Source organism: Vicia villosa, linkage group LG3 (assembly GCF_029867415.1).
Source record: "Vicia villosa cultivar HV-30 ecotype Madison, WI linkage group LG3, Vvil1.0, whole genome shotgun sequence".
Classification (NCBI taxonomy): Eukaryota; Viridiplantae; Streptophyta; class Magnoliopsida; order Fabales; family Fabaceae; genus Vicia; species Vicia villosa.
Window position 1 is genome coordinate 69,154,049 of NC_081182.1, and position 27,394 is coordinate 69,181,442.

The window sequence follows — 27,394 nt, forward strand, 5'->3', positions numbered from 1 at the left end:
AACTAAGACTTTTGATAAAAAAAAAAAAATATTCATGAACTAAGACTTAAATCCTCATTGATTATGATTTTTTTCTTTCTATTTTCAAGGTATATAATTATGGTGGTGTATATGATTTTAATTATTTTGAACATTAAATGACAATATTGTTACACGAAAAGATGAAAATTGTGATATCATTTTAAAGAAATTTATGATGTTTGAACATGAAAGTTTATGAATTTGATCATAGAGTATTCAATTTTAAAAATTGATTATATATATTGTTTAATCAAAATGTGTTTTTATTAAAAAAAAATAAGATGAAGGACTAAAACATAATATGAATTCAATTATATAATGTTTATTTTGGACATTTATGTTTTTTCAAACTTAATCAAGGTCTTAAATTTGAATTTACATTTTTTAAGAAATAATTTTATTGTTTATTGTAGTACACTTCAACTTAAAAAATTAATCTATGCAATTGTTTATAGATGATACCCAATTTATATTAAAAATAATTTGTTATACTATTATTAATTATAATTTTATAATATAATCATCAAACTTAACAATCTCTTCACTTCTACTAGTACAATAACCCTTATGTGAAAAGTCATGTATTATTATTTAAACATTACAAAAGATAAAGCAATTACTCTTTTAGAGCAACAAAAGTATCTTTCAAAAAGTTCACACTCACCATTAAAAAATTAATTTTGTCTAACTTTTCGATAACATGGAGATACGTATTATTATTCTTATAATAATATGGGAATATAGTTTTAAATTGTTAAAAATAAATAATTTAATTTTATAAATCAGTAATATCGAAGACCAAACTTATATACTTAAAAACAAAAACAAAAATCTAAAACCATTAAAAAATAACAAAAACAAATATCTAAAACCATTTAAAAATAACAAAAACTTAAATATTACTAATTTTTATACAAAAATATACGACTTAATCATTGATGACGTGTATAATATATATACCCGACCAACCTATAAGGTAAGAGAGCTTTCACCATTAACTTGCGTAATTAATTTTTTTTTTTTTTTGGTAAAAACTTGCGTAATTAATTAAATTAAACTAGCATGGACTATTTTCAAAACCCAATTAAGAAAGTCTTAATGAGTATTATTGTTGACTAATAAAAGAAAGAAAAACCCTATTTACAATTATGATTAACACTAAACCTTGTTTACTGCACAAAAAGAAAAGTGGGTGAAACCACACTTATAGAGAGAGAAAGTTCGTGGAAGCAACCTTCACACCGTTCATCAATATTCCACTGATACTGACACCCACACGCTCATCCATTTCCACTCATTCACTCTCTCTCAATCAACCTCTTCGAGGTAGTAGTATTTCTTTTCTTCAAGATTCAAAACTTCCATTTTTTTAAATTGTTTCTTTCTTAATTCTTACGCATTACCTTCAATTTGCTGAGTGGATTATTATAATTCAGTTTTGTTTTTGGGATTGTGTGTTTTACTTGAATTGTAAATGAAATTCATGCAAGTAATGTTAATTAATTATTGTAAAATGATTAAGAATGTGATTTTAACATAATGAAGTTAAGTTTGTTAGAGATTTGATTTCAATGTTTGAATTGTGCTGCTGAATTTCAATTTCTCTAGGATAAGAATTCATGGGTGGATCACATTCGAAACGAAGGGGCTCTAGAAGCTCTAGGCAGCGTTCTTCATCATCTTCAAGGTCAAATCCTATGTTTCCTCAATATCAATCTCCTTATTTGCCACAACCACAGGATCATGGAACAATGGGGTATAATTATGGAGTTCAACCTCCACCTCAAAGCTATGGTGGTAGTGTTGCTCATGCTCCTCAACAAAGTAAGAGTTCGGATAAAAAGTTTACAAGGATTGGTGATAATTATAGTAGTTTGGAACAGGTAATTTTTCAGGTCCCATTTTTTGACTTTAAGTTCTAATGTTTGACAAATAATTGTGTTTAGGTCTTAATCATTTGGACCTGTTTGATGCTTATACATACTTGCATCATCATTTTGACCTATTGAGCAATGATTAGTTTCAACGCGTTTCTGTATTTGGAGAATGTAAAAGTCAGATCAATGTGTCACTATAACGATGTTATTATTTTTTTTGTTTTTTTTTTTGTGACACTCTGAAGTATTTTTCTTTTCAATTTTTGGAAGGTAACTGAGGCTCTAGCAAGTGCTGGCCTAGAGTCTTCTAATCTCATTGTTGGTATTGATTTTACGAAAAGCAATGAGTGGACAGGTTTAGTCTCATTTGACTAATCTTCATTTTCTCCTTCTTTTCATTGTGTCAATTTGCAATGCCTCTTACCTTTGTATTTTTAGGCGCAAGGTCATTTCAAAGGAGATGCCTTCATCATATCGGGAATGAACAAAATCCGTATGAACAAGCTATATCTATCATTGGGAAAACACTGTCCTCCTTTGATGAGGATAACTTGATTCCTTGTTTTGGATTCGGAGATGGTAAATTATTTAATTTTTATGAATTACATTCATTCGCAAGGATATAATTTACTGTTTGGATGAGTTATATTGTGTGTTGGTTTACATTGACAGCTTCAACACATGACCAAGAAGTTTTTAGTTTCAATGCCGAGGATAGATTTTGTCATGGGTTTGAAGAAGTTTTGTCACGTTATAGGGAATTGGTCCCTCAATTAAGGCTTGCAGGTATTTGGACATTGGTTAAACTTCATCTCATTCTTTATATGCATTTCATTCAGCTCTTTACTTATGCTATTTATCACCCCCAATTCATGGCAGGACCCACGTCATTTGCTCCGGTCATTGAGATGGCAATCACCATAGTTGAGCAAAGTGAAGGCCAATACCATGTTTTATTGATTATAGCTGATGGGCAGGTAGAGAATTACCAGAGTTGAAAGTCACAATAGATTTTATTGTTATTTAATCGAATGGATATCAAAATCATATAATTTAAGTGGTATAAGTAGCTTGCACATGAGTTTTTTTAATTGATGATTTTCTTTTCTTTCAAGGGGTAGAAAGTTGGAATTGTTATTGATGCTGAAATTAAGACCTTCCTTCATATAATCAAATGAATGTAACATCTGTTGGTAAAAGTAGTTATTTTTTGTTAAAAGGGATAAAGAGATTATACAATAACTTGCTATGTGAAGTAAGAATTAGCTATAGTTTTCAAATGGAACTAGCACGAAACGTAGAGAAAGCGCTATTAGCCAAACATCATTCTGTCACTATATGGTTATGCTTACCATTGGCCATCAATTAGCAATTCGAAACTAAGTATGATAAATGGATTGATGTTGAAGATTGTCAACTTTTCACAGGTAACAAGAAGTGTTGACACAGAGCGTGGGCAATTGAGTACACAAGAAAGAAAAACTGTAGAAGCAATTGTGAAAGCTAGGTAGTTTATCTGCTTGTGGTTCTTTATTATTTTTCGTGGTTATAATAATGTGTATACAACTCTTAACAAATAATTACGTGTTTACTTGCAGTGAATATCCCCTGTCAATTATACTAGTCGGAGTTGGAGACGGGCCATGGGACATGATGAAAGAATTTGACGATAACATACCTGCTCGAGCATTTGATAATTTCCAGGCATGTATCTCATATTCAGAGAAAAAAAATCAATTTCGTTGTTTCTACTTTCAGCAATGCTAAACTTTATATTTATTTTCTTATTTGCTTTGTATTGTGTAGTTTGTGAATTTCACCGAAATAATGTCAAAGAATATGGATCGGTCTAGAAAGGAAGCCGAGTTTGCACTTTCTGCGTTAATGGAAATACCTTCGCAGTACAAGGCAACACTAGAACTTAATATATTGAGGTAACAATGTTGAATCTTTTCTTTTTAAGCTTTTGCTGTATTGGACTTGAATATAACATCTGCATACGAAGTCCCCGATTAAGTTGAGATGCATTGTTTTTTCAAACAGCAATCGTAGAAGGAATGATATACATAGGATTCCTCTACCACCACCTCAATATGGCACATCATCTTTCAACACCCCAAAATCTTCCATTCAAAATAATTTTCGCCCCAGCGCACCATCTCACAGTCACAACAAACCCAGTGTTGGCGTGAACCCCCATGCAAGTTCTGCTTCTGATAATCAGGTACTTCATCTCTATGCTTTCTCTTACTCTTGGCTTTTTCCTTCTAAATCGTACTGTCACTGCAATAGCATTTTTACTTGTCTATTTTCATTCTCGATCCTCATATAGAAGTCTATTTATGGATCAAAATGGCAATGATAAGTTTACTTAAACATAAACGGTTTAATACAAATTCAAAACCTATAAACTATTCTGTTTTGTCATCCCTGCAGTTTTGTCCCATTTGCCTTTCCAATCCAAAGGATATGGCCTTTGGTTGCGGACATCAGGTTAGGATTCCGACCACTTTTATTTTTCTCATACATTTTAAATGATTGATTGCCAATTAGTAACACAAGTTTTTCTAATTAATTTGCAGACATGCTGCGAGTGCGGTCAAGATCTTGAGCTATGCCCCATTTGCAGGAGTAGCATTAATACTAGAATAAAGCTTTATTAGATTATATCTCTGAAAACATGTGCAGGGTTTTTGGTGTTGAAGTATATGAAACCTAGCAAGTTTCTTGATGACCAGAGAGGGAAGTGTAAATAGTTTTGGCATTACATACTCAAGTCTGTGCTTTGAGCGCATTTTATATTACTGTTCTCCATTGATATATTTATTTTTTGGAAATTCATCAATATAATTTTGCATGCTTAATTTTTATAAGTATTAGGGTGGTTTTGAAGAGGAAAATCATCCCAATTAATCTATTGCTTTTCCTTATTTTATCTGGCAATCAGTTTTGTTATAAACTTCAATTAATTCAATCTTTAGTGGTTTGGATTTGGATATTGTTAAAGGAGCCAAAGATGCTGGAAGATAACACCACCAAGCATGTACCAACTCGTCGCTCGGAACCTTCGGTTATGACAGTTAGAGCTGTTGTGCCAGCTCAGATTCAGTTAGGTAGATAGGATCCAGTGTATGAGTTTCATGAGCATACGAGTTTCCTCTCCTTTCATCGAGTTTTCCTATTTCTAAATTCTTCTAATAGGGTAAAACACATCACTCATCCCTACATGAGTGTGGAGTTAAGCATACACAACTTAAACTTAATGATGGAGTTGAGCTAGGCCTGTTCTGCATGTCAAAGCATAGCAGAGGTTGTGTGGCATAGATCCATTTGCAGTTCGGTCATACTGCAAATACCTTCTTGCCATTGGAAAGAGACCGGTTGAAGAAAAGAGAGGAAAATAAATTTGATCAAAGGATCGCTGCTGTTGAGATGCGCTATCCTTATTTTCTAATAACCCTTGCGAGTTTTGCACAGAAGTGTTCATCAATTTGCTTACAATTATCATTATAAACTATAGTAATTATAAAAAATCTAAGCATTAGTAGTTTTATATAAGCTAACGCGTGTTTCAAAGGCACAAGTTAATACACTATTTATAGAAATATTTTTTAAAAATGCGTGTATTCAATTTTTTGAAATTTTAAATATGATTTTATTTTCTAATTATAATATACTTAAGATGTGTCTTAAGAACACATGTTAACATGACTCATTTTAATAATAGACTGTAAAGCATTTTATTAGAGCAGAAAGGGAGTCGAAATGCTCTAGATAAATAATAGACTGAAAGCATTTTATTAGAGTAGAAAGGGAGTCGAAATGCTCTAGATAAAAAAAGGAAAATGTATAAAGAGATGATCACTAGTTAGAGTAGGCTAAAAAGAGAACACATACAAGTGAAATGGTAATATAAAATAAATGATAAGAGTAATAGAAGTGAGCATTTAAAACGAAAGAAAAGGGATAACGAGTGAAGAGGTATAAAGTGAAGAGAAATATTTGCAATTATAAGGTGGTTGTGATTATGAAAGAGAGAGAAAATGATTTATTTATTTTTTAACTAATAAAAAATAATGATTGATTGTGTGTAAATAAAAACTTATAAAAAAATGAATTATGGTGAAAAACATTTGAAGTGGGGTCTACTTGAAAAGAAAAATGGATGAAGAAAGTGATTGACGTGACAAGACTAAAGAGACTAAAGTAATTAATCACTATTTTTTTTTTAAATTAAGAGAAAAATGTTTGAAAAGTTTGTTGGAATCAAACTAATGTTTACGGGCACGACTTTTGGTGGAATGTAGAATGACATACACGAACCAATCTAGTGAGAAACCAATGTCTATGTCTTATCAGATCCATCACTTGGTAGATTGTGGAATGACATACATGAGTCAATATGATGAAAAACAAATGTCTATTTGCGTGTTTGGAAACAATGTACATCACTGCTACCGCACATTTATAACTTCTCCAACGTGACTTTTCAAAAGCTACAGAGGGCAGCTTTTATACAACGTGCGGTGTGACCGTGAAAAGCTAAAAATCCCAAACATAGGCTATGTCTTATTAAATTCTTCGCTTGGCAGACTATGGACGCCGCATTAGTTACACTTTGCCCATGCAGGACAAACCTAGCTCAAAAATAATGTTCAATGTGTTTAGCTCAACTTGGCCATTTAGGTTATTTTTGTGTTCAACCTTGATGAACTCCACCAAGATCTTCTTCAAAATTGTGATCCTCCTAAGGGTGTGTTTACACAGAAAAATGGTAAACAAGCGCTAGTTTCCTTTTTAAAGGTTACTTTTGCGGAATCAACTAGAATATTCCAGGACTAATTGCTTTTATTTGTTTATTACGTGTATCTGGTTTGTATTAAATGCAACAGTGACTTTGAAAGTAAAAGTAAACACTGAAATTGAAGGCTTTAAAGTAAATAAAAGCAATTAAAAAGCAGTAAATGTGCACTGAAAACGAAATATAACGTAAAATGATTGCATAAATTACACTGGTACGCATACGTACATTCCAAAGTTGCACTCGTCACTCATTATTGCACAGAGATTTGAGTTTACTTGTGTTTTGTAGAAAATGCGGACCTCAAACTGTTCCTTGTTAGAACAAGATTTGTTCTGATCAATATTCTTAGTTTTGATGATAACAAGGATATGAATTTTGTGTGAGATAATGTGGTACTCTAATACATTGCAATTTCCCTTTCAGGAAATATATAAAGAGTATGCACAAATCAGCGCTCAGAAGTTTTGTCTCAGAAGGTTCAGCATGCAACATCAAAACATGGTCTGGCAAGACATCAGAAGATGGTCAAGGCAGAATCAGAACATGGGTCTATGGAAGCATCAGAAGAACTTGAGATCAGAAGCAGAAGCACTGAAGTTCTCATGGTATCACGCTCAGAAGCACTTCAAGGTCAGAAGACAAGAAGATGCTATGCACCAAGCTGTTTGACTCTGATGATATTCAAATATTTTATTCACAAACATCAGATCAGAAGAAAGTACAGGTGGCAGGCTACGCTGACTGACAAAAGGAACGTTGGAAGCTATTAAAGGCAACGTCAGTAGACACAGCGTGAACAAGGCTCGAGGTAGTTGACAAAAGCGTGAAACATTAAATGCAATGCTGTACGGAATACGCAAAGCATTAAATGCACCCAACGGTCATCTTCTCAAACGCCTATAAATATGAAGTTCTGATGAGAAGCAAGGTTAACAATTCTGAACGAAATTATTCTGAAAGACTTGCTGAAACGCTGTTCAAATTCAAAGCTCAGAAACTTCATCTTCATCAAAGCTCACTACATTGCTGTTGTAATATATTAGTGAGATTAAGCTTAAACGTTAAGAGAAATATCACTGTTGTGATTATAGCTTTTCAGAAGCATTTGTAATACTCTTAGAATTGATTACATTAATTTGTAAGTAACTAGAGTGATCAAGTGTTGATCAGGATACTCTAGGAAGTCTTAGCTTGTGTCTAAGCAGTTGTAATTAGAGTGATCACGTGGTGGTCAGGATACTCTAAGAAAGTCTTAGCTTGTGTCTAAGCATTTGTTCCTGGAGTGATCAGGTTGTGATCAGGATACTCTAGAAGACTTAGTCGCGGACTAAGTGGAAAACCATTGTAATCTGTTGCGATTAGTGGATTAAATCCTCAGGTGAGGTAAATCACTCCGTGGGGGTGGACTGGAGTAGTTTAGTTAACAACGAACCAGGATAAAAATAACTGTGAAATTTATTTTTATCGTTCAAGTTTTTAAGACTACACTTATTCAAACCCCCCCTTTCTAAGTGTTTTTCTATCCTTCAATTGGTATCAAAGCGCCGGTTCTAAGGTGCAAGCACTTAACCGTGTTTAGAAAAGATTCAGGAAGAGAAAAACGCTTCAGTAAAAGATGGCTGGTGAAGTTCATACAAATCCAACTGCATCTACATCTGGCTCTGCTGAGCAATACAACGGTAACAATGGTTATACTAGACCACCAGTATTTGATGGTGAAAACTTTGAATACTGGAAAGATAAACTGGAAAGTTACTTTCTTGGTCTGGATGCTGATCTATGGGATCTTCTGTTGGATGGTTACAAACATCCTGTTAAAGCTACTGGTGTAAGGCTCACGAGAAGCGAAATGACTGATGATCAAAAGAAAGATTTCAAAAATCATCACAAATGCAGGACTGTTTTGCTGAATGCTATCTCTCATGCTGAGTATGAGAAGATATCTAACAGGGAAACGGCCCATGACATATATGAGTCATTGAAAATGACTCATGAAGGAAATGCTCAAGTCAAGGAGACCAAAGCTCTTGCACTAATCCAGAAGTATGAAGCCTTCAAGATGGAGGATGATGAAGACGTTGAAAAGATGTTTTCAAGATTTCAAACTCTGACTGCTGGATTGAGAGTTCTCGACAAAGGCTACACCAAGGCTGATCATGTAAAGAAGATCATCAGAAGTTTGCCCAGAAGATGGGGCCCAATGGTGACTGCATTCAAGATTGCGAAGAATCTGAATGAAGTTTCTTTGGAAGAGCTGATCAGTGCCCTGAGGAGTCATGAGATTGAACTTGACGCTAATGAACCTCAGAAGAAAGGTAAGTCTATTGCTTTAAAATCTAATGTTAAAAATGCACTAACGCTTTTCAGGCTAGAGAAGAAGATCCTGAAGAATCAGAATCTGAAGAAGAAGATGAACTGTCCATGATCTCCAGAAGGGTAAACCAACTCTGGAAGAGCAAGCAAAGGAAGTTCAGAGGCTTCAGAAGTTCAAAGAAATTTGAACGAGAAGAATCTTCTGGTGACAGAAGATCTGACAAGAAGAAGGCTGTCTGCTATGAGTGCAATGAGCCTGGACATTACAAGAATGAGTGTCCGAAACTTAAGAAGGAGAATCCCAAGAAGAAGTTTCATAAGAAGAAAGGTCTTATGGAAACATGGGATGATTCTGAATCAGAATCAGGATCAGACTCTGAAGGAGAGCAGGCAAACTTTGCGCTGATGGCGACAGAAGATGATGGATCAGAATCTACATCAGAATCAGATTCTGAAGAGGTATTTTCTGAACTATCTAGAGAAGAGTTAGTTTCCAGTCTAACAGAGCTTCTTGAATTAAAAGCTCATCTTAGTATCAAATACAAAAAGCTGAAAAAGCAATTTGAATTTGAAACTAAGAAGCTTGAGTTGGAAAATTCTGAATTAAAAGAAAAAGTTTTAAAATTATCCAATAATGTTGGATCTCCTTCTGATTCAGAAAAATCCACTCCCAGTCTGAATCATATTCTGAAAGAATATGATTTAAGTTTCAGGAAGTTCTTATCTAGAAGTATTGGCAGAAGTCAGCTAGCTTCTATGATATATGCTGTGTCTGGGAACAAGAGAGTTGGCATTGGTTATGAGGGTGAAATCCCATACAAGCTTGAATCTGTGGATGATATGAAAATATCATACAAGCCTCTGTATAACCAATTTAAATTTGGCCACTCCCATGATATTAAGCACACATCACATGCACAAAGTTTTCACATAACACACACCAAGAAGCATGTGACACAACCTAAGAAATATCATGGAACTCAGAATAAGAAGTATCATACTGTTCCTCCTGTTAAATATTTTGCTAAACCCAAGTTCAATCAGAACTTGAGGAGAACTAACAAGAAAGGACCCAAGAAATTGTGGGTACCTAAGGAGAAGATAATTTCTGTTGCAGATATCCTTGGCGGCAAAGAGGACAGAAAGCAAAATGTCATGGTACCTGGACTCTGGGTGCTCGCGACACGTGATGGGAAGAAGGTCTACATTCCAAGACCTGGTGCTTAAACCAGGTGGAGAAGTCAAGTTTGGAGGAGATCAGAAGGGCAAAATCATTGGCTCTGGAACCATAAGTCTTGGTAACTCTCCTTCCATAACTAATGTACTTCTTGTTGAAGTGTAATACGGTGAACTGACTTTTATAACCGAAATGTCGCGGTAAGCAAGAGTCGCCACCGACTTTTATTTTATCCAAACAAATTCGGAAAGGCAAAAAGAAACAGAAAAAAACCTTTTTAAAGAATTCTAAGTTCGGGGGGTAATTTATGCAAAGGGAAGGTGTAAGGCACCCTTTGCATCCATGGTTTTCCATGGGCTCTTAATTGCTTTGCTTGCTCGTTTGTTTTTTTTAAAAAAGGTAGATGAAAGAAAAAAGTGGACTTTAGCTCGTAAATGAGCGTAGCCAATTTTCGAAGAATTGTGAGAAAGAATATTAAAGATGAGCATTGCAAGGCAATTAGGGGGAAATTACCTTAAACTCAGATGATAGGTCTCTTTTTAGCCTTTCAGAATGAAAGGGTCTATCCTTGCCATAAGAGGGCAGGAAGCCTTTCGTTTGGAGGTTGAAGGGTCGTCGAAGCATCCTTTGCCATGAGACTGTCCCATGCCATAGAAGGGCAGGTAGTCTAAGGCAAGAATCAGAATAAGCCATTTTCGTTAGGCAACCAGAAGATACCTTAGCCTTTTTCCGTAGGCAACTTCCGAGGGTCGAGGTCATGTTAGTGTATCGAAGGCAGCATCATTTAGGGTCGTATGACCTTTTAATTATCGAGGCAACAGGCTGAGGTATCCTCGAATTCGAGGGACTTGGCTTATTCTGCAAAAACACAAAGGCAACCGGCAACAAGGCAACAGAGAGGTTACCGAAAAGCGTGCGTGTGTGCAACAATCACGTGATTATATTCAGAAAATTATCTTATAATTAATTATCTACATTGATTTAAGGCTTGCACTCCCTAAGATTACTAACCACGCAATAATATAAAGCAATAAAGGGGGCGGGAAATTGTAACCAGCGGATCCCTTATCAGGGTTTGACACAAGTAATAATAATAAGAGGCATAAAATAAAATGAGGTTTAGGGTTACCAACAACGTAGCTTTGGCAATTGATAAACACTGAAAAGGAAAAAGACAAGACAGAAAACATATAGTGAGTGCATTATCAAATTCGAGGGCAAACCTCATTAACTACAAAAGAAAATAGGATAATAAAAAAAATAGCATAGGGAGAAGGTACTTAGCTTGGCATTTGCCTGACAGGGTTGAGGGCAATGGTTTGCCAAAAGCATCAACTCTGACCATTAGGAATGAGCAAAGAAACAAATAAGGCGTGAGTGTACAGGCAGTTCATTGATATTTAATTTTATCCCTAATTTTAATAAAAATGGAAAAAAAAGAAATTAAATAAATTTGAAAAAAGACTTAGCTTTGATCTGATATGGTTGGTAGTCGGAGGCAAAATCCTGTTGCTAACCCTGAAAAAGTTTGACAAAGGCAAAGGAAAGTGAGTGTAGGAAGAGTCCATTGACTTTTGAGGATGAAACCCTAATAATATTTTATAAGGCAAACACATATTTAAATAAAATAATAGGGTCGGGACTTAGCTTCGTAATAGGCGAGGCGCATAGTCGGAAGATGTCTGATGATAACCCTGAAAATTTGCGCAAAGGAGAGAAGAGAATCGCAATGAAGAAATTCAATGTTTGATTACAAAACTGCATTCTCTGAATCCTTAGATTTGGAATTAGCGAGACTAGTGGAGGAGATTGAGGATGGATTTGCAAATATCCACGAGAATATATGAACAGCTCGAATGTACCTCGCAAAAACAAGAAAGTGTTAGTAATGACACATAAAAAAAATACTAATAATTATTAATTAAGATTAACTAAAAAAATATAACACTAAACATGTTTAGATCTAAAAAAGAAATTAAGAATGAATGACATATTTTTTGTATTTTTAATTATCAAAACTATTTAGAAATCATGTTTTTTTATACTTTTATTTATAAATGATGATCCTAATAAACTATATTAAATATTTAAATTAGTTAAATAAAAGACACATGAACCACACAGCCACTCTCATCTCTCTTAACATCTTCAAATCTTTATAAATAAACCACTTAAAGAGGACATGCGGCAAACACAAAACAAAACCAATATAAAAATCAGTAGCAATAATACAACTCAGGAACATAACATCTCTTTCTCTCTTAAACATTCTATCATACAACATTAATGAATCAAGAACAACACAAATAAATGTGAATCAAAGGGAAATGTTACCGAATAACACGCAGATCAGGCAGTAGTTACAACCGTCGACAGCGAGATTTCCGGCGGTTTGTGGTGCGTGCTGGCTTTGTTCCGTCGGAGTGATTCGCCCCTTGCGGCGGTGCTGGGTGCTGCGCGAATCGGAGAGGGCGGTGCTGATCGCGATTCTGATGTGATGTCTGTTGACGGAAGCGGTTGTGCGATGGATGGGCGAAGGCTGTCCGTCGATTCGTTTGCAGCAGGGACTTCGTTTGGTTTCTCAGAACTTTATGAAGCTTCTCCTTTTTTTATTTTCGATTTTCCACCGTGACTTGTAAAAAGTTTTGTACGAGAGGAATAGGTTAGGATTCTCGTCCTCATAGTGTAGAAAATGCACCTATTTATACTAATAAATTAGGTCAGAAGAAAAATAGAATAAAATTAATTTCTCCAATCAATATAATTAAAATCTTAAATCAAAATGTAATTTGATTTAGAATCTTACTATATTGATCAAATTATATTAATTTTTTCGGTTTATTATCGCTTCATTAATAAGACACAAAAAACACATGAAATAACAAATTAAAATTAAAACTTTCTTTTTTGATTTTTGAACTATAAAATGCATAAATTTATGACTTAAAATAAAAGAAAATATTTTTTAAATTACTAAATAAATAAAAAACGAAAATTAAAGATTAAATAATTAAAAGACTTATTTTTTGTGTTTTTTTTTACATAAATAGAAAATGAAATTAAAACTAAGTTATACACAGATGAAAAGAAAAAGTTAGAAGTGAGATTCGAACTCGGGACCTTTCGCTCTTGTATCTTTTACGCCCACATTCTTACCAATTGTGCTATGTCACATATTTGATATAAAATGACATTTGCAAATATATGAGGGCAAATTTTGGGGTATGACAGCTGCCCCTGTTCAATTATCTTAAACCTGAAGATGTAGAGTGGTTTGTGTGCCAGTCGGTATCTGAAGGTGGAAGATGATTGAACACTAGAATACCAAGAAATTTGCCCTGTTTGCAGTAGGGACTTTTTGTCGGAGATGGGCTTGTAGATGCCATCTGGTAGTTGTTGGAGTATGGATTGTTGCGAAATTTCTGCTTTTGTTGTCTTCCCTTTTTTGAATGTTGAGGAACCGTCAAAGGTATCGACTCAAATCTGTGTTGGGTTATTTAAGGAACCGTCAAAGGTATCGACTTAAATTCGAAGCATATTGTTGAGGCACCGTCAAAGGTATCGACTCAGATATGCGGATAGATTGTATAAGGAACCGTCAAAGGTGTCGACTTATATCTGAAGTATGTCGTTAAGGAACCGTCAAAGGTGTCGACTTAACTTATTAAGGAACCGTCAAAGGTATCGACTTAATTCTGAAAGGTCGTTAAGGAACCGTCAAAGGTGTCGACTTAACTCTTGATGTGGGTTGTTAAGGAACCGTCAAAGGTGTCGACTTAACTTTGAAGCATATCATTGAGGCACCGTCAAAGGTATCGACTCAGATATGTAGATAGATTGTATAAGGAACCGTCAAAGGTGTCGACTTATATCTGAAGCATATCATTGAGGCACCGTCAAAGGTATCGACTCAGATATGTAGATAGATTGTATAAGGAACCGTCAAAGGTGTCGACTTATATCTGAAGTGTGTCGTTAAGGAACCGTCAAAGGTGTCGACTTAACTCTTGATATATTAAGGAACCGTCAAAGGTATCGACTTAATACTTGAAAATAGATTGTTAAGGATGAAGGATAGAAAAACACTTAGAAAGGGGGGGATTGAATAAGTGTAACTTTAAATCTTGGACGATAAAAAAAATTGCACAATTATTTTTATCCTGGTTCGCTGTTAACGAAGCTACTCCAGTCCACCCCCGCAGAGATGATTTACCTCAACTGAGGATTTAATCCACTAATCGCACGGATTACAATGGTTTTCCACTTAGCCGCAACTAAGTCTTCCAGAGTCTTCTGATCACAACTTGATCACTCCAGGAACAACTGCTTAGTTCACTCCTAAGACTTTTTCTAGAGTCTACTGATCAACACGATCACTCTAGGCTTAGTTCACTCCTAAGACTTTCTGCTCAGCCAACTGCTAAGACTTCCTAGAGTATACTGATCAACCGATCACTCTAGTTCCTTACAACTTAATGTAATCAATTCTAAGAGTTTACAAATGCTTCTTAAAAGCGATAATCACAACTGTGATATTTCTCTTAATCGTTTAAGCTTAATCTCACTAAGATATTACAAAAGCAATGTAGTGAGCTTTGATGAAGATGAAGATTCTGAGTTTAGATTTGAACAGCGTTTCAGCAAGTTTGATATAAGTTGTTTTGGTGCAGAATCGTTAACCTTGCTTCTCATCAGAACTTCATATTTATAGGCGTTGAGAAGATGACCGTTGAATGCATTTAATGCTTTGCGTGTTCCGTACAGCTTTGCATTTAATGTTATACGCTTTTGTCAACTACCTCGAGCCTTGTTCACGCTGTGTCTACTGACGTAGCCTTTAGTAGCTTTTAACGTTCCTTTTGTCAGTCAGCGTAGTCTGCCACGTGTACTTCCTTCTGATCTGATGTTTGTGAATACGACGTTTGAATATCATCAGAGTCAAACAGCTTGGTGCATAGCATCTTCTGATCTTCTGACCTTGAAGTGCTTCTGAGCGTGATACCATCTTCTGATCTTCAGTGCTTCTGATCTCATGTTCTTCTGATGCTTCCATAGACCCATGTTCTGATTCTGCTTCGACCATCTTCTGATGTCTTGCCAGACCATGTTCTGATGTTGCATACTGAACCATTTGAGATACAACTTCTGAGCGCTGAATTATGCGTACTCTTTATATATTTCCTGAAAGGGAAATTGCATTGGATTAGAGTACCATATTATCTTAAGCAAAATTCATATTATTGTTATCATCAAAACTAAGATAATTGATAAGAACAAATCTTGTTCTAACAATCTCCCCCTTTTTGATGATGACAAAAACATATATAAATGATATGAATTTGCGATCAGAAAGAGTAGACGGCAAAAGACAAATTACACAGCTATAGCATAAGCATATGAATATGTCTCCCCCTGAGATTAACAATCTCCCCCTGAAATAAATACTCGAAGAACTTTGATAAAAGACTTCCCTGATTATTTCGGTAGAGACGATCATATAAGCTTCTGCCTTCAGAGAATTCATAGCTTCTGACTTCTGCTTCCATTGGACAGCTTCAGAACTTGAATTTCTTTAGATCCTTAGAACACTCACAGCTTCTGACTTCTGCTTCCATTCAGGACAGCTTCAGAACTTGAATTTCTTTGATCTTCAGAACATTCACAGCTTCTGATTTCTGCTTCCATTCAGGACAGCTTCAGAACTTGAATTTTCTGGATCTTTTGGGACATTCACATCTTCTGATTTCTGCTTCCCTCGGATAGCTTCAGAACTTTGAATGTCTACCAACATCACTTCATGCTAGATTTGTATCAGAACATTGTTGAATGTACCAGAGCATCATCTGAGCATCTCTACATCCTGAAATGTTACAGAACAAAAACTAAACGACAAAAGTCAGCATGAACGAGTTAGAACATAAAATGTATATTCAAATACATGATATGTATCAGAGCCAAATGTATCAGAGCATTTAGGCTAAAAACGTGTATCAGAGCAAATAATGTATCAGAGCCATAACATTATATGTATCAGAGCAAATAGAATTTTGTCATAACAGGATAGACAATGATATTCAAATTCTATTATCAGTGCTTCTGATTCATTCTTCTTTCTTGCTTCTGATCTCTGAAGCTTGACAGCACTCAGCTTGCTTCAGTTTCCATGGTTTTGCTTCTAGTGTTTGCTTTGAAGATTTTCTTCACTTCTCTGTACCTGCAAAACACTTAAACCATATAGAACTTGCAGTTCTTGTTAGTGAATGTGTGGGAGCCTTGTTACCCAGCAACTGATAGATTTAATCAAATCATTTATCATTTATCTTTCTCCCCCTTTTTGTCATAACATCAAAAAGAATTATTTAAAAAGATTCAGATGTATAAAACGACAAAAAAAATTTACTGGAATGTAAAACACAAAGAAACTTTTTCATTGATAAGCAAAAGAGGATTACAAGAAGATGTGCAACAAAGAAAAATAAAACGACTAAGACCAAATCCTAGGACCCTAGCTAAGACAACGTCTGTGCCAGCATGCCATGAAGGAGTGAAACGCCTCATTGACTGCTTCTAGGGCTTTCAGGCGAGGGATCAGGGAGACTTGGTCCTGCAGCAGATCTTCCACCACCTTTACCAGAGACAACATCCTCAGCGGGTGAAGATGAAGAGATGTCTTCAGAAGAGATTAAGGGAGAGGAAAGATCAGAGGAAGCTGAGTCTTGAAGGTCGAAAGATGAGGAAGAAGATGGAGATGATGGAGGGCTTTCACCAGGAGGATGAAACACACGTCTAGAATAGTTTCCAGACAACATTGCTTCGAAAGGATTCACCTTGAGAGGATCATAGGTGATTTTGATCTTTTTGGGTTTGGAAGGTGATGTTTCAACAGCTTTTCGTTTGTTGTTTTTATCATATTCATTATTTCCTGGGCTTGATGAAGAATTCATGATGGGTTTGCAGAAAAAAGAACAGGTAGAGTTTGATATGGAAGAGAGAGAGAGAGACAAACTTTATGAGGAATGCAACGAGATAGAAAAAGTTGAGAGGGAACGAGAAGAGTTTAAAGAGTATTTAAAAGAAAATGAAATGAAACGAATGATGACTAGCATTTAATGTTACGTGAAAAGAGGAGAGATAATAAAGACAAATGAGGTGACTGGCACAGTTACCTATGGTCGGCGTCCCTTCAACTGCACGCGCGCTTATCCATGAATAGTAACGACAGGTTTACCATCCCGAGATAAAACGTAACAGCTGTTTTGCTTTAAAAGAGGTTCTGAATCAACTTAGACAATGAAACGTTAGTAATAACCGAATCATAATTTCTAATTGATTTCTATCAGAACTTCTTAACAAAAAAATTTCATATCAAGGGATACTCATACGTAAGAATTTCTCATCTTCTCATTCTGAGCTTGTTTCTGAAGACCCAATTTGTACCAATTATATTGAATCCATCTGGTCTAGGAACAAGATCCCAAACATCATTCCTTGTAAACTGATTTAGTTCTTCTTGCATAGCAATTATCCAGTCTGGATCTTCTAGAGCATGATCAACAGAAGTTGGCTCGATCAAAGATACAAGACCTAATTGACAATCTGCATTGTTCTTAAGGAATGCTCTTGTTCTGATTGGATCATCCTTCTTTCCAAGAATGACATCTTCTGAATGACCAGAAATGAGTCTGGATGATCTTCTGACAGATGGTTCTTCAGAAATACTTAGATCCTCCAGAGAAGCTGATACTTGATCTTCTGGTTCTTTGCTTCTGAGGAGCTCTGCTTCTGATGCGTTGCTTCTTGGCTCAACAACTTCTGATATGTCAATATCATAACCTGCAAAATTATCAAACTGCTTTGGTTTTTCAGAACCAAGCTTATCATCAAACCTGATATTGATTGATTCTTCTACAACCAATGTTTCAGTATTGTATACTCTGTAGCCTTTTGAGCGTTCAGAATATCCAAGAAGGAAACACTTTTGAGCTTTGGAATCAAACTTACCAAGATGATCTTTAGTGTTCAGAATAAAGCATACACATCCAAAAGGATGGAAATATGAAATGTTGGGCTTTCTATTCTTCCACAATTCATAGGGAGTCTTATTTAGAATAGGTCTGATAGAGATTCTATTCTGAATATAACATGCAGTGTTTATTGCTTCTGCCCAGAAATGCTTAGCCATATTGGTTTCATTGATCATGGTTCTGGCCATTTCTTGAAGGGTCCTATTCTTTCGTTCTACAACCCCATTTTGCTGTGGAGTTCTAGGACAAGAGAAATCAAGGGCAATACCATTTTCTTTGAAGAATTCTTCAAAGGATTTGTTCTCAAATTCACCACCATGATCACTTCTGACCTTTATGATTTTACACTCTTTTTCAGATTGAATCTGAATGCAGAAATCAAAGAACACTGAATGAGTCTCATCCTTGTGTTTTAAGAATTTTACCCATGTCCAGCGACTATAATCATCTACGATGACTAATCCATATTTCTTTCCTCTGACAGATGCTGTTTTGACTGGTCCAAACAGATCAATGTGCAAGAGTTCTAATGGCCTTGAGGTAGAAACAACATTCTTAGACTTGAATGCAGGTTTGGAGAACTTGCCCTTCTGACATGCTTCACAAAGAGCATATGATTTGAATTTCAGATTAGGGAGTCCTCTGACCAGATTCAGTTTGTTAATCTGAGAAATCTTTCTCAAACTAGCATGACCTAGTCTTCTGTGCCAGACCCACTGCTCTTCAGAAACAGACATAAGACAAGTCACCTTCTGACTCATAAGATCTTGCAGATCTGTCTTATAAATGTTGTTCTTCCTCTTGCCTGTAAATAGGATTGAGCCATCCTTCTGATTTACAGCCTTGCAAGACTTTTGATTGAAGATTATATCATAACCATTGTCACTTAATTGACTAATAGATAAGAGGTTATGAGTTAATCCTTCTACAAGAAGTACATTAGAAATGGAAGGAGAGTTACCAGACTTTATAGTTCCAGAGCCAATTATCTTGCCCTTCTGATCTCCTCCGAACTTGACTTCTCCTCCAGACTTAAGCACCAGGTCTTGGAACATAGACCTTCTTCCTGTCATGTGTCGCGAGCATCCAGAGTCCAGGTACCATGACATGTTGTGCTTTGTCCTTCTTGCAGCCAAGGATATCTGCAATAGGAATAATCTTATCCTTAGGTACCCACATCTTTTTGGGTCCTTTCTTGTTAGATTTTCTCAAGTTCTGATTGAACTTGGATTTAACATTATAAGCAATAAGAGGAACAACATGATAATTTTTAATATGAGTTTCATGATATTTCCTAGGTTGTGTCACATGCTTTTTGGTGTGTGTAATGTGAAAACTTTGTGCATGTGAAGTGTGCCTAATATCATGTGAGTGGCCATACTTGAACTGATCATACAATGGCTTGTATGTGATTTTCATCTCATCAACAGGTTCAAGTTTGTATGGGGTTTCACCCTCATAACCAATGCCAACTCTTTTGTTTCCAGATACGGCATATATCATAGAAGCTAGCTAACTTCTGCCAATACTTCTAGATAAGAACTTCCTGAAACTTAAATCATATTCTTTCAGAATATGGTTTAGACTAGGAGTGGATTTTTCTGAATCAGAAGGAGATCCAACATTATTGGATAATTTTAAAAGTTTTTCTTTTAATTCAGAATTCTCCAACTCAAGCTTCTTTGTTTCAAATTCAAATTGCTTTTTCAGCTTTTTGTATTTGAGACTAATCTGAGACTTGAGTTCCAGAAGTTCAGTTAGACCGGAAACTAACTCATCTCTAGTAAGTTCAGAAAATACCTCTTCAGAATCTGATTCTGATGTAGATTCTGATCCATCATCTTCTGTCGCCATCAGCGCACAGTTGGCCTGCTCATCTTCTGAATCATCTTCTGACTCATCCCAGGTTGCCATAAGACCTTTCTTCTTATGAAACTTTTTCTTGGGACTTTCCTTCTGAAGATTTGGACATTCATTCTTGTAGTGTCCAGGCTCATTGCATTCATAGCACATGACCTTCTTCTTGTCAAATCTTCTTTCATCAGAAGATTCTCCACGTTCAAATTTTCTTGAACTTCTGAAGCCTCTGAACTTCCTTTGCTTGGTCTTCCAGAGTTGATTTAGCCTTCTGGAGATCATGGACAGTTCATCTTCTTCTTCAGATTCTGATTCTTCAGGATCTTCTTCTCTAGCCTGGAAAGCGTTAGTGCATTTCTTGATATTTGATTTTAATGCAATAGACTTACCTTTCTTTTGAGGCTCATTTGCGTCCAGCTCAATCTCATGACTTCTCAAGGCGCTGATAAGCTCTTCCAGAGAAACTTCATTCAGATTCTTTGCAATCTTGAATGCAGTCACCATAGGACCCCATCTTCTGGGCAAGCTTCTGATGATCTTCTTTACGTGATCCGCCTTGGTGTATCCCTTGTCAAGAACTCTCAATCCAGCAGTCAGAGTTTGAAATCTCGAAAACATCTTTTCAATGTCTTCATCATCCTCCATCTTGAAGGCTTCATACTTCTGGATTAAGGCAAGAGCTTTTGTCTCCTTGACTTGAGCATTTCCTTCATGAGTCATTTTCAAGGACTCATATATGTCATAGGCCGTTTCCCTGTTAGATATCTTCTCATACTCAGCATGAGAGATAGCATTCAGCAAAACAGTTCTACATTTATGATGATTTCTGAAAAGCTTCTTTTGATCATCATTCATTTCTTGCCTTGACAGCTTCACGCCTCTGGCATTTACTGGATGTTTGTAACCATCCATCAGAAGATCCCATAGATCACCATCTAGACCCAGAAAGTAACTTTCCAGTTTATCTTTCCAGTATTCAAAGTTTTCACCATCAAATACCGGCGGTCTAGTATAACCATTGTTACCGTTGTATTGCTCAGCAGAGCCAGATGTAGATGTAGTCTTTTCACTTTCATCAACCATCTTTTAAATGAAGCGTTTTTCTCTTCCTGAATCTTTTCTAAACACGGTTAAGTGCTTGCACCTTAGAACCGGCGCTCTGATGCCAATTGAAGGATAGAAAAACACTTAGAAAGGGGGGGATTGAATAAGTGTAACTTTAAATCTTGGACGATAAAAAAAATTGCACAATTATTTTTATCCTGGTTCGCTGTTAACGAAGCTACTCCAGTCCACCCCCGCAGAGATGATTTACCTCAACTGAGGATTTAATCCACTAATCGCACGGATTACAATGGTTTTCCACTTAGCCGCAACTAAGTCTTCCAGAGTCTTCTGATCACAACTTGATCACTCCAGGAACAACTGCTTAGTTCACTCCTAAGACTTTTTCTAGAGTCTACTGATCAACACGATCACTCTAGGCTTAGTTCACTCCTAAGACTTTCTGCTCAGCCAACTGCTAAGACTTCCTAGAGTATACTGATCAACCGATCACTCTAGTTCCTTACAACTTAATGTAATCAATTCTAAGAGTTTACAAATGCTTCTTAAAAGCGATAATCACAACTGTGATATTTCTCTTAATCGTTTAAGCTTAATCTCACTAAGATATTACAAAAGCAATGTAGTGAGCTTTGATGAAGATGAAGATTCTGAGTTTAGATTTGAACAGCGTTTCAGCAAGTTTGATATAAGTTGTTTTGGTGCAGAATCGTTAACCTTGCTTCTCATCAGAACTTCATATTTATAGGCGTTGAGAAGATGACCGTTGAATGCATTTAATGCTTTGCGTGTTCCGTACAGCTTTGCATTTAATGTTATACGCTTTTGTCAACTACCTCGAGCCTTGTTCACGCTGTGTCTACTGACGTAGCCTTTAGTAGCTTTTAACGTTCCTTTTGTCAGTCAGCGTAGTCTGCCACGTGTACTTCCTTCTGATCTGATGTTTGTGAATACGACGTTTGAATATCATCAGAGTCAAACAGCTTGGTGCATAGCATCTTCTGATCTTCTGACCTTGAAGTGCTTCTGAGCGTGATACCATCTTCTGATCTTCAGTGCTTCTGATCTCATGTTCTTCTGATGCTTCCATAGACCCATGTTCTGATTCTGCTTCGACCATCTTCTGATGTCTTGCCAGACCATGTTCTGATGTAGCATACTGAACCATTTGAGATACAACTTCTGAGCGCTGAATTATGCGTACTCTTTATATATTTCCTGAAAGGGAAATTGCATTGGATTAGAGTACCATATTATCTTAAGCAAAATTCATATTATTGTTATCATCAAAACTAAGATAATTGATAAGAACAAATCTTGTTCTAACAAAGGAACCGTCAAAGGTGTCGACTTAACTCTTGTAAATGGAGATAGTGGTATCCTGAAAAGTAGAGGTTAGTTTTCTCTATGCCATGTCATGATGCATGCAATGTGTTTGTGTGACGGGATTCTCAAAATAAATGAGGACCTCGTATGTTATGTATGCAATTGTCGCGCTGTTTTATGTATTATGTATGAACGTGTATGCAATTGTATGAATATGTTTATGACATGTGATATGTGAATATGATTCATGTTGTCTTGATTGAGAAAATAAATCTCTGTATCTTTGAAGATGTTCAGCTGGGGATTTACGGTTTCTGCTTGGGGATGATCAATAATTTGATGTACCCTGATTTAGAGATATAAATGTGTTAGAACAAGATTTGTTCTGATCAATTATCTTAGTTTTGATGATAACAATAATATGAATTTTGCTTAAGATAATATGGTACTCTAATCCAATGCAATTTCCTTTTCAGGAAATATATAAAGAGTATGCATAATTCAGCGCTCAGAAGCTTTGTCTCAAAGGGTTCAGCATGCAACATCAGAACATGGTCTGGCAAGACATCAGAAGATGGTCGAAGCAGAATCAGAACATGGGTCTATGGAAGCATCAGAAGAACATGAGATCAGAAGCACTGAAGTTCTGATGGTATCACGCTCAGAAGCACTTCAAGGTCAGAAGATCAGAAGATGCTTTGCACCAAGCTGTTTGACTCTGATGATATTCAAACGTTATATTCACAAACATCATATCAGAAGGAAGTACAAGTGGCAAGCTACGCTGACTGACAAAAGGAACGTTAAAAGCTATTATAGGCAACGTCAGTAGACACAGCGTGAACAAGGCTCGAGGTAGTTGACAAAAGCGTATAACATTAAATGCGATGCTGTACGGAACACGCAAAGCATTAAATGCACTCAACGGTCATCTTCTCCAACGCCTATAAATATGAAGTTCTGATGAGAAGCAAGGTCAATGATTCTAACGATCCTGAACAAAACAACTCATATTAACTTGCTGAAACTCTGTTCTATTCAAAGCTCAGAATCTTCATCTTCATCAAAGCTCACTACATTGCTGTTGTAATATATTAGTGAGATTAAGCTTAAACGTTAAGAGAAATATCACAGTTTGTGATTATAGCTTTTAAGAAGCAATTGTAATACTCTTAGAATTGATTACATTAAGTTGTAAGGAACTAGAGTGATCGTGTGGATCAGAATACTCTAGGAAGTCTTAGAGGTTATCTAAGCAGGTTGTAACTAGAGTGATCGTGTGGATCAGAATACTCTAGAAAGTCTTAGAGGGTATCTAAGCAGTTGTTCCTGGAGTGATCAGTGTGTGATCAGAAGACTCTGGAAGACTTAGTTGCTGACTAAGTGGAGAACCATTGTAATCCGTGCGATTAGTGGATTAAATCCTCAGTTGAGGTAAATCATCTCTGCGGGGGTGGACTGGAGTAGTTTAGTTAACAACGAACCAGGATAAAAATAACTGTGCAATTTATTTTTATCTGTCAAGTTTTTAAAGCTACACTTATTCAAACCCCCCCTTTCTAAGTGTTTTTCTATCCTTCAATTGGCATCAGAGCGCCGGTTCTAAGGTGCAAGCACTTAACCGTGTTTAGAAAAGATTCAGGAAGAGAAAAACGCTTCAGTAAAAGATGGCTGATGAAACTGCAAAGTCTACACCTGCATCTACATCTGGCTCTGCTGAGCAACACAACGGTAACAATGGTTATACTAGACCGCCGGTATTTGATGGTGAAAACTTTGAATACTGGAAAGATAAACTGGAAAGTTACTTTCTTGGTCTAGATGGTGATCTATGGGATCTTCTGATGGATGGTTACAAACATCCAGTAAATGCCAGTGGCGTAAAGCTGACAAGGCAAGAAATGAACGATGATCAGAAGAAGCTTTTCAGGAATCATCATAAATGCAGAACTGTTTTGCTGAATGCTATCTCTCATGCTGAGTATGAGAAGATATCTAACAGGGAAACGGCCTATGACATATATGAGTCCTTGAAAATGACTCATGAAGGAAATGCTCAAGTCAAGGAGACTAAAGCTCTCGCTTTAATCCAGAAGTATGAAGCCTTCAAGATGGAGGATGATGAAGACATTGAAAAGATGTTTTCAAGATTTCAAACTCTTACTGCTAGATTGAGAGTTCTTGACAAGGGATACACCAAGGCTGATCACGTAAAGAAGATCATCAGAAGCTTACCCAGAAGATGGGGTCCTATGGTGACTGCATTCAAGATTGCAAAGAATCTGAATGAAGTTTCTCTGGAAGAGCTTATCAGTGCCCTGAGGAGTCATGAAATTGAACTGGATGCAAACGAGCCTCAAAAGAAAGGTAAGTCTATTGCATTAAAATCCAATATCAAGAAATACACTAACGCTTTTCAGGCTAGAGAAGAAGATCCTGAAGAATCAGAATCTGAAGAAGAAGATGAACTGTCCTTGATCTCCAGAAGGCTAAATCAACTCTGGAAGAACAAGCAAAGGAAGTTCAGAGGCGTCAGAAGTTCAAAGAAATTTGAACGTGGAGAATCTTCTGATGACAGAAGATTTGACAAGAAGAAGGTCATGTGCTATGAATGCAATGAGCCTGGACACTTCAAGAATGAATGTCCAAAACTTCAGAAGGAAAATCCCAAGAAGAAGTTTCATAAGAAGAAAGGTCTTATGGCAACCTGGGATGAGTCAGAAAATGATTCAGACTCTGAAGATGAGCAGGCTAACTGTGCGCTGATGGCGACAGAAGATGACGGATCAGAATCTACATCAGAATCAGATTCTGAAGAGGTATTTTCTGAACTTACTAGAGATGAGTTAGTTTCCGGTCTAACAGAACTTCTGGAATTCTAGTCTCAGATTAGTCTCAAATACAAAAAGCTGAAAAAGCTATTTGAATTTGAAACAAAGAAGCTTGAGTTGGAGAATTCTGAATTAAAAGAAAAACTTTTAAAATTATCCAATAATGTTGGATCTCCTTCTGATTCAGAAAAATCCACTCCTAGTCTAAACCATATTCTGAAAGAATATGATTTAAGTTTCAGGAAGTTCTTATCTAGAAGTATTGGCAGAAGTCAGCTAGCTTCTATGATATATGCTGTGTCTGGAAACAAAAGAGTCGGCATTGGTTTTGAGGGTGAAACCCCATACAAACTTGAACCTGTTGATGAAATGAAATTCACATACAAGCCATTGTATGATCAGTTCAAGTATGGCCACTCCCATGATATTAGGCACACTTCACATGCTCAAAGTTTTCACATAACACACACCAAAAGGCTTGTGACACAACCTAGGAAATATCATGAAACTCACATTAAAAATTATCATGCTGTTCCTCCTATTGCTTACAATGTTAAACCCAAGTTCAATCAGAACTTGAGAAAATCTAACAAGAAAGGACCCAAGAAGATGTGGGTACCAAAGAAAAAGACTATTTCTTTTGCAGATTCTCTTGGCGACAAAGAAGATAAAAATCAACATGTCATGTCACCTGGACTCAAGTTGGTCTCAACACTTGAAGGGAAGAAGGACTGTCTTCCAAGTTCTGGTGCTTAAATCTGGAGGAGAAGTCAAGTTTGGAGGAGATCAGAAGGGCAAGATAATTGGCTCTGGAACTATAAAGTCTGGTAACTCTCCTTCCATTTCTAATGTACTTCTTGTAGAAGGATTAACACATAACCTCTTATCTATCAGTCAATTGAGTGACAATGGTTATGATATAATCTTTAATCAAAAGTCTTGCAAGGCTGTAAATCAGAAGGATGGCTCAATCCTATTTACAGGCAAGAGGAAGAACAACATTTATAAGACAGATCTGCAAGATCTTATGAGTCAGAAGGTGACTTGTCTTATGTCTGTTTCTGAAGAGCAGTGGGTCTGGCACAGAAGATTAGGTCATGCTAGTTTGAGAAAGATTTCTCAGATTAACAAACTGGATCTTGTCAGAGGACTCCCTAATCTGAAATTCAAATCAGATGCTCTTTGTGAAGCATGTCAGAAGGGCAAGTTCTCCAAACCTGCATTCAAGTCCAAGAATGTTGTTTCTACCTCAAGGCCATTAGAACTCTTGCACATTGATCTGTTTGGCCCAGTCAAAACAGCATCTGTCAGAGGGAAGAAATATGGATTAGTCATCGTAGATGATTATAGCCGCTGGACGTGGGTAAAATTCTTGAAACACAAGGATGAGTCTCATTCAGTGTTCTTTGATTTCTGCATTCAGATTCAATCTGAAAAAGAGTGTAAAATCATAAAGGTCAGAAGTGATCATGGTGGTGAATTTGAGAACAGATCCTTTGAAGAATTCTTCAAAGAAAATGGTATTGCCCATGATTTCTCTTGTCCTAGAACTCCACAGCAAAATGGAGTTGTAGAACGAAAGAATAGGACTCTGCAAGAAATGGCCAGAACCATGATCAATGAAACCAATATGGCTAAGCATTTCTGGGCAGAAGCAATAAACACTGCATGCTATATTCAGAATAGAATCTCTATCAGACCTATTCTAAATAAGACTCCTTATGAATTGTGGAAGAATAAAAAGCCCAACATTTCATATTTCCATCCTTTTGGATGTGTATGCTTTATTCTGAACACTAAAGATCATCTTGGTAAGTTTGATTCCAAAGCACAAAAATGTTTCCTTCTTGGATATTCTGAACGCTCAAAAGGCTACAGAGTATACAATACTGAAACATTGATTGTAGAAGAATCAATCAATATCAGGTTTGATGATAAGCTTGGTTCTGAAAAACCAAAGCAGTTTGATAATTTTGCAGATTGGGATATTGATATATCAGAAGTTGTTGAGCCAAGAAGCAACGCATCAGAAGCAGAGCTTCTCAGAAGCAAAGAATCTGAAGATCAAGTATCAGCTTCTCTGGAGAATCTAAGCATTT

General features: G+C 36.2%; 1 protein-coding gene across 3 annotated transcripts; it reads left to right on the plus strand.

Moving 5' to 3' along the window:
• The first annotated feature begins 1,190 nt into the window (after window positions 1–1,190).
• LOC131661793 (E3 ubiquitin-protein ligase RGLG2-like) lies at window positions 1,191–5,390 on the plus strand. Of its 3 annotated transcripts, none has more exons than XM_058931425.1 (12): window positions 1,191–1,347; window positions 1,630–1,904; window positions 2,169–2,253; window positions 2,337–2,477; window positions 2,571–2,684; window positions 2,778–2,875; window positions 3,326–3,405; window positions 3,497–3,602; window positions 3,705–3,832; window positions 3,942–4,122; window positions 4,335–4,391; window positions 4,481–5,389. In XM_058931425.1, the coding sequence occupies exons 2-12, from the start codon at window positions 1,641–1,643 to the stop codon at window positions 4,559–4,561; spliced, it is 1,335 nt and encodes a 444-aa protein (XP_058787408.1). In that variant the 5' UTR covers window positions 1,191–1,347; window positions 1,630–1,640; the 3' UTR covers window positions 4,562–5,389. The 3 variants fall into 3 exon arrangements, with proteins under 3 accessions (XP_058787408.1, XP_058787410.1, XP_058787409.1); XM_058931427.1 differs by lacking the exon at window positions 1,191–1,347 and adding an exon at window positions 1,392–1,510 and having other exon boundaries at window positions 4,481–5,390; XM_058931426.1 differs by lacking the exon at window positions 1,191–1,347 and having other exon boundaries at window positions 1,520–1,904.
• Window positions 5,391–27,394: the final 22,004 nt, after the last annotated feature.

Coding starts and splice junctions, on each gene's coding strand:
- LOC131661793 (XM_058931425.1), top strand. CDS start 1,641: ATGGGTGGATCACATTCGAAACGAAGGGGCTCTAGAAGCTCTAGGCAG. Junction 2,876..3,325: donor TGATTATAGCTGATGGGCAG/GTAGAGAATTAC, acceptor AACTTTTCACAG/GTAACAAGAAGTGTTGACAC. Junction 3,406..3,496: donor GAAGCAATTGTGAAAGCTAG/GTAGTTTATCTG, acceptor GTTTACTTGCAG/TGAATATCCCCTGTCAATTA.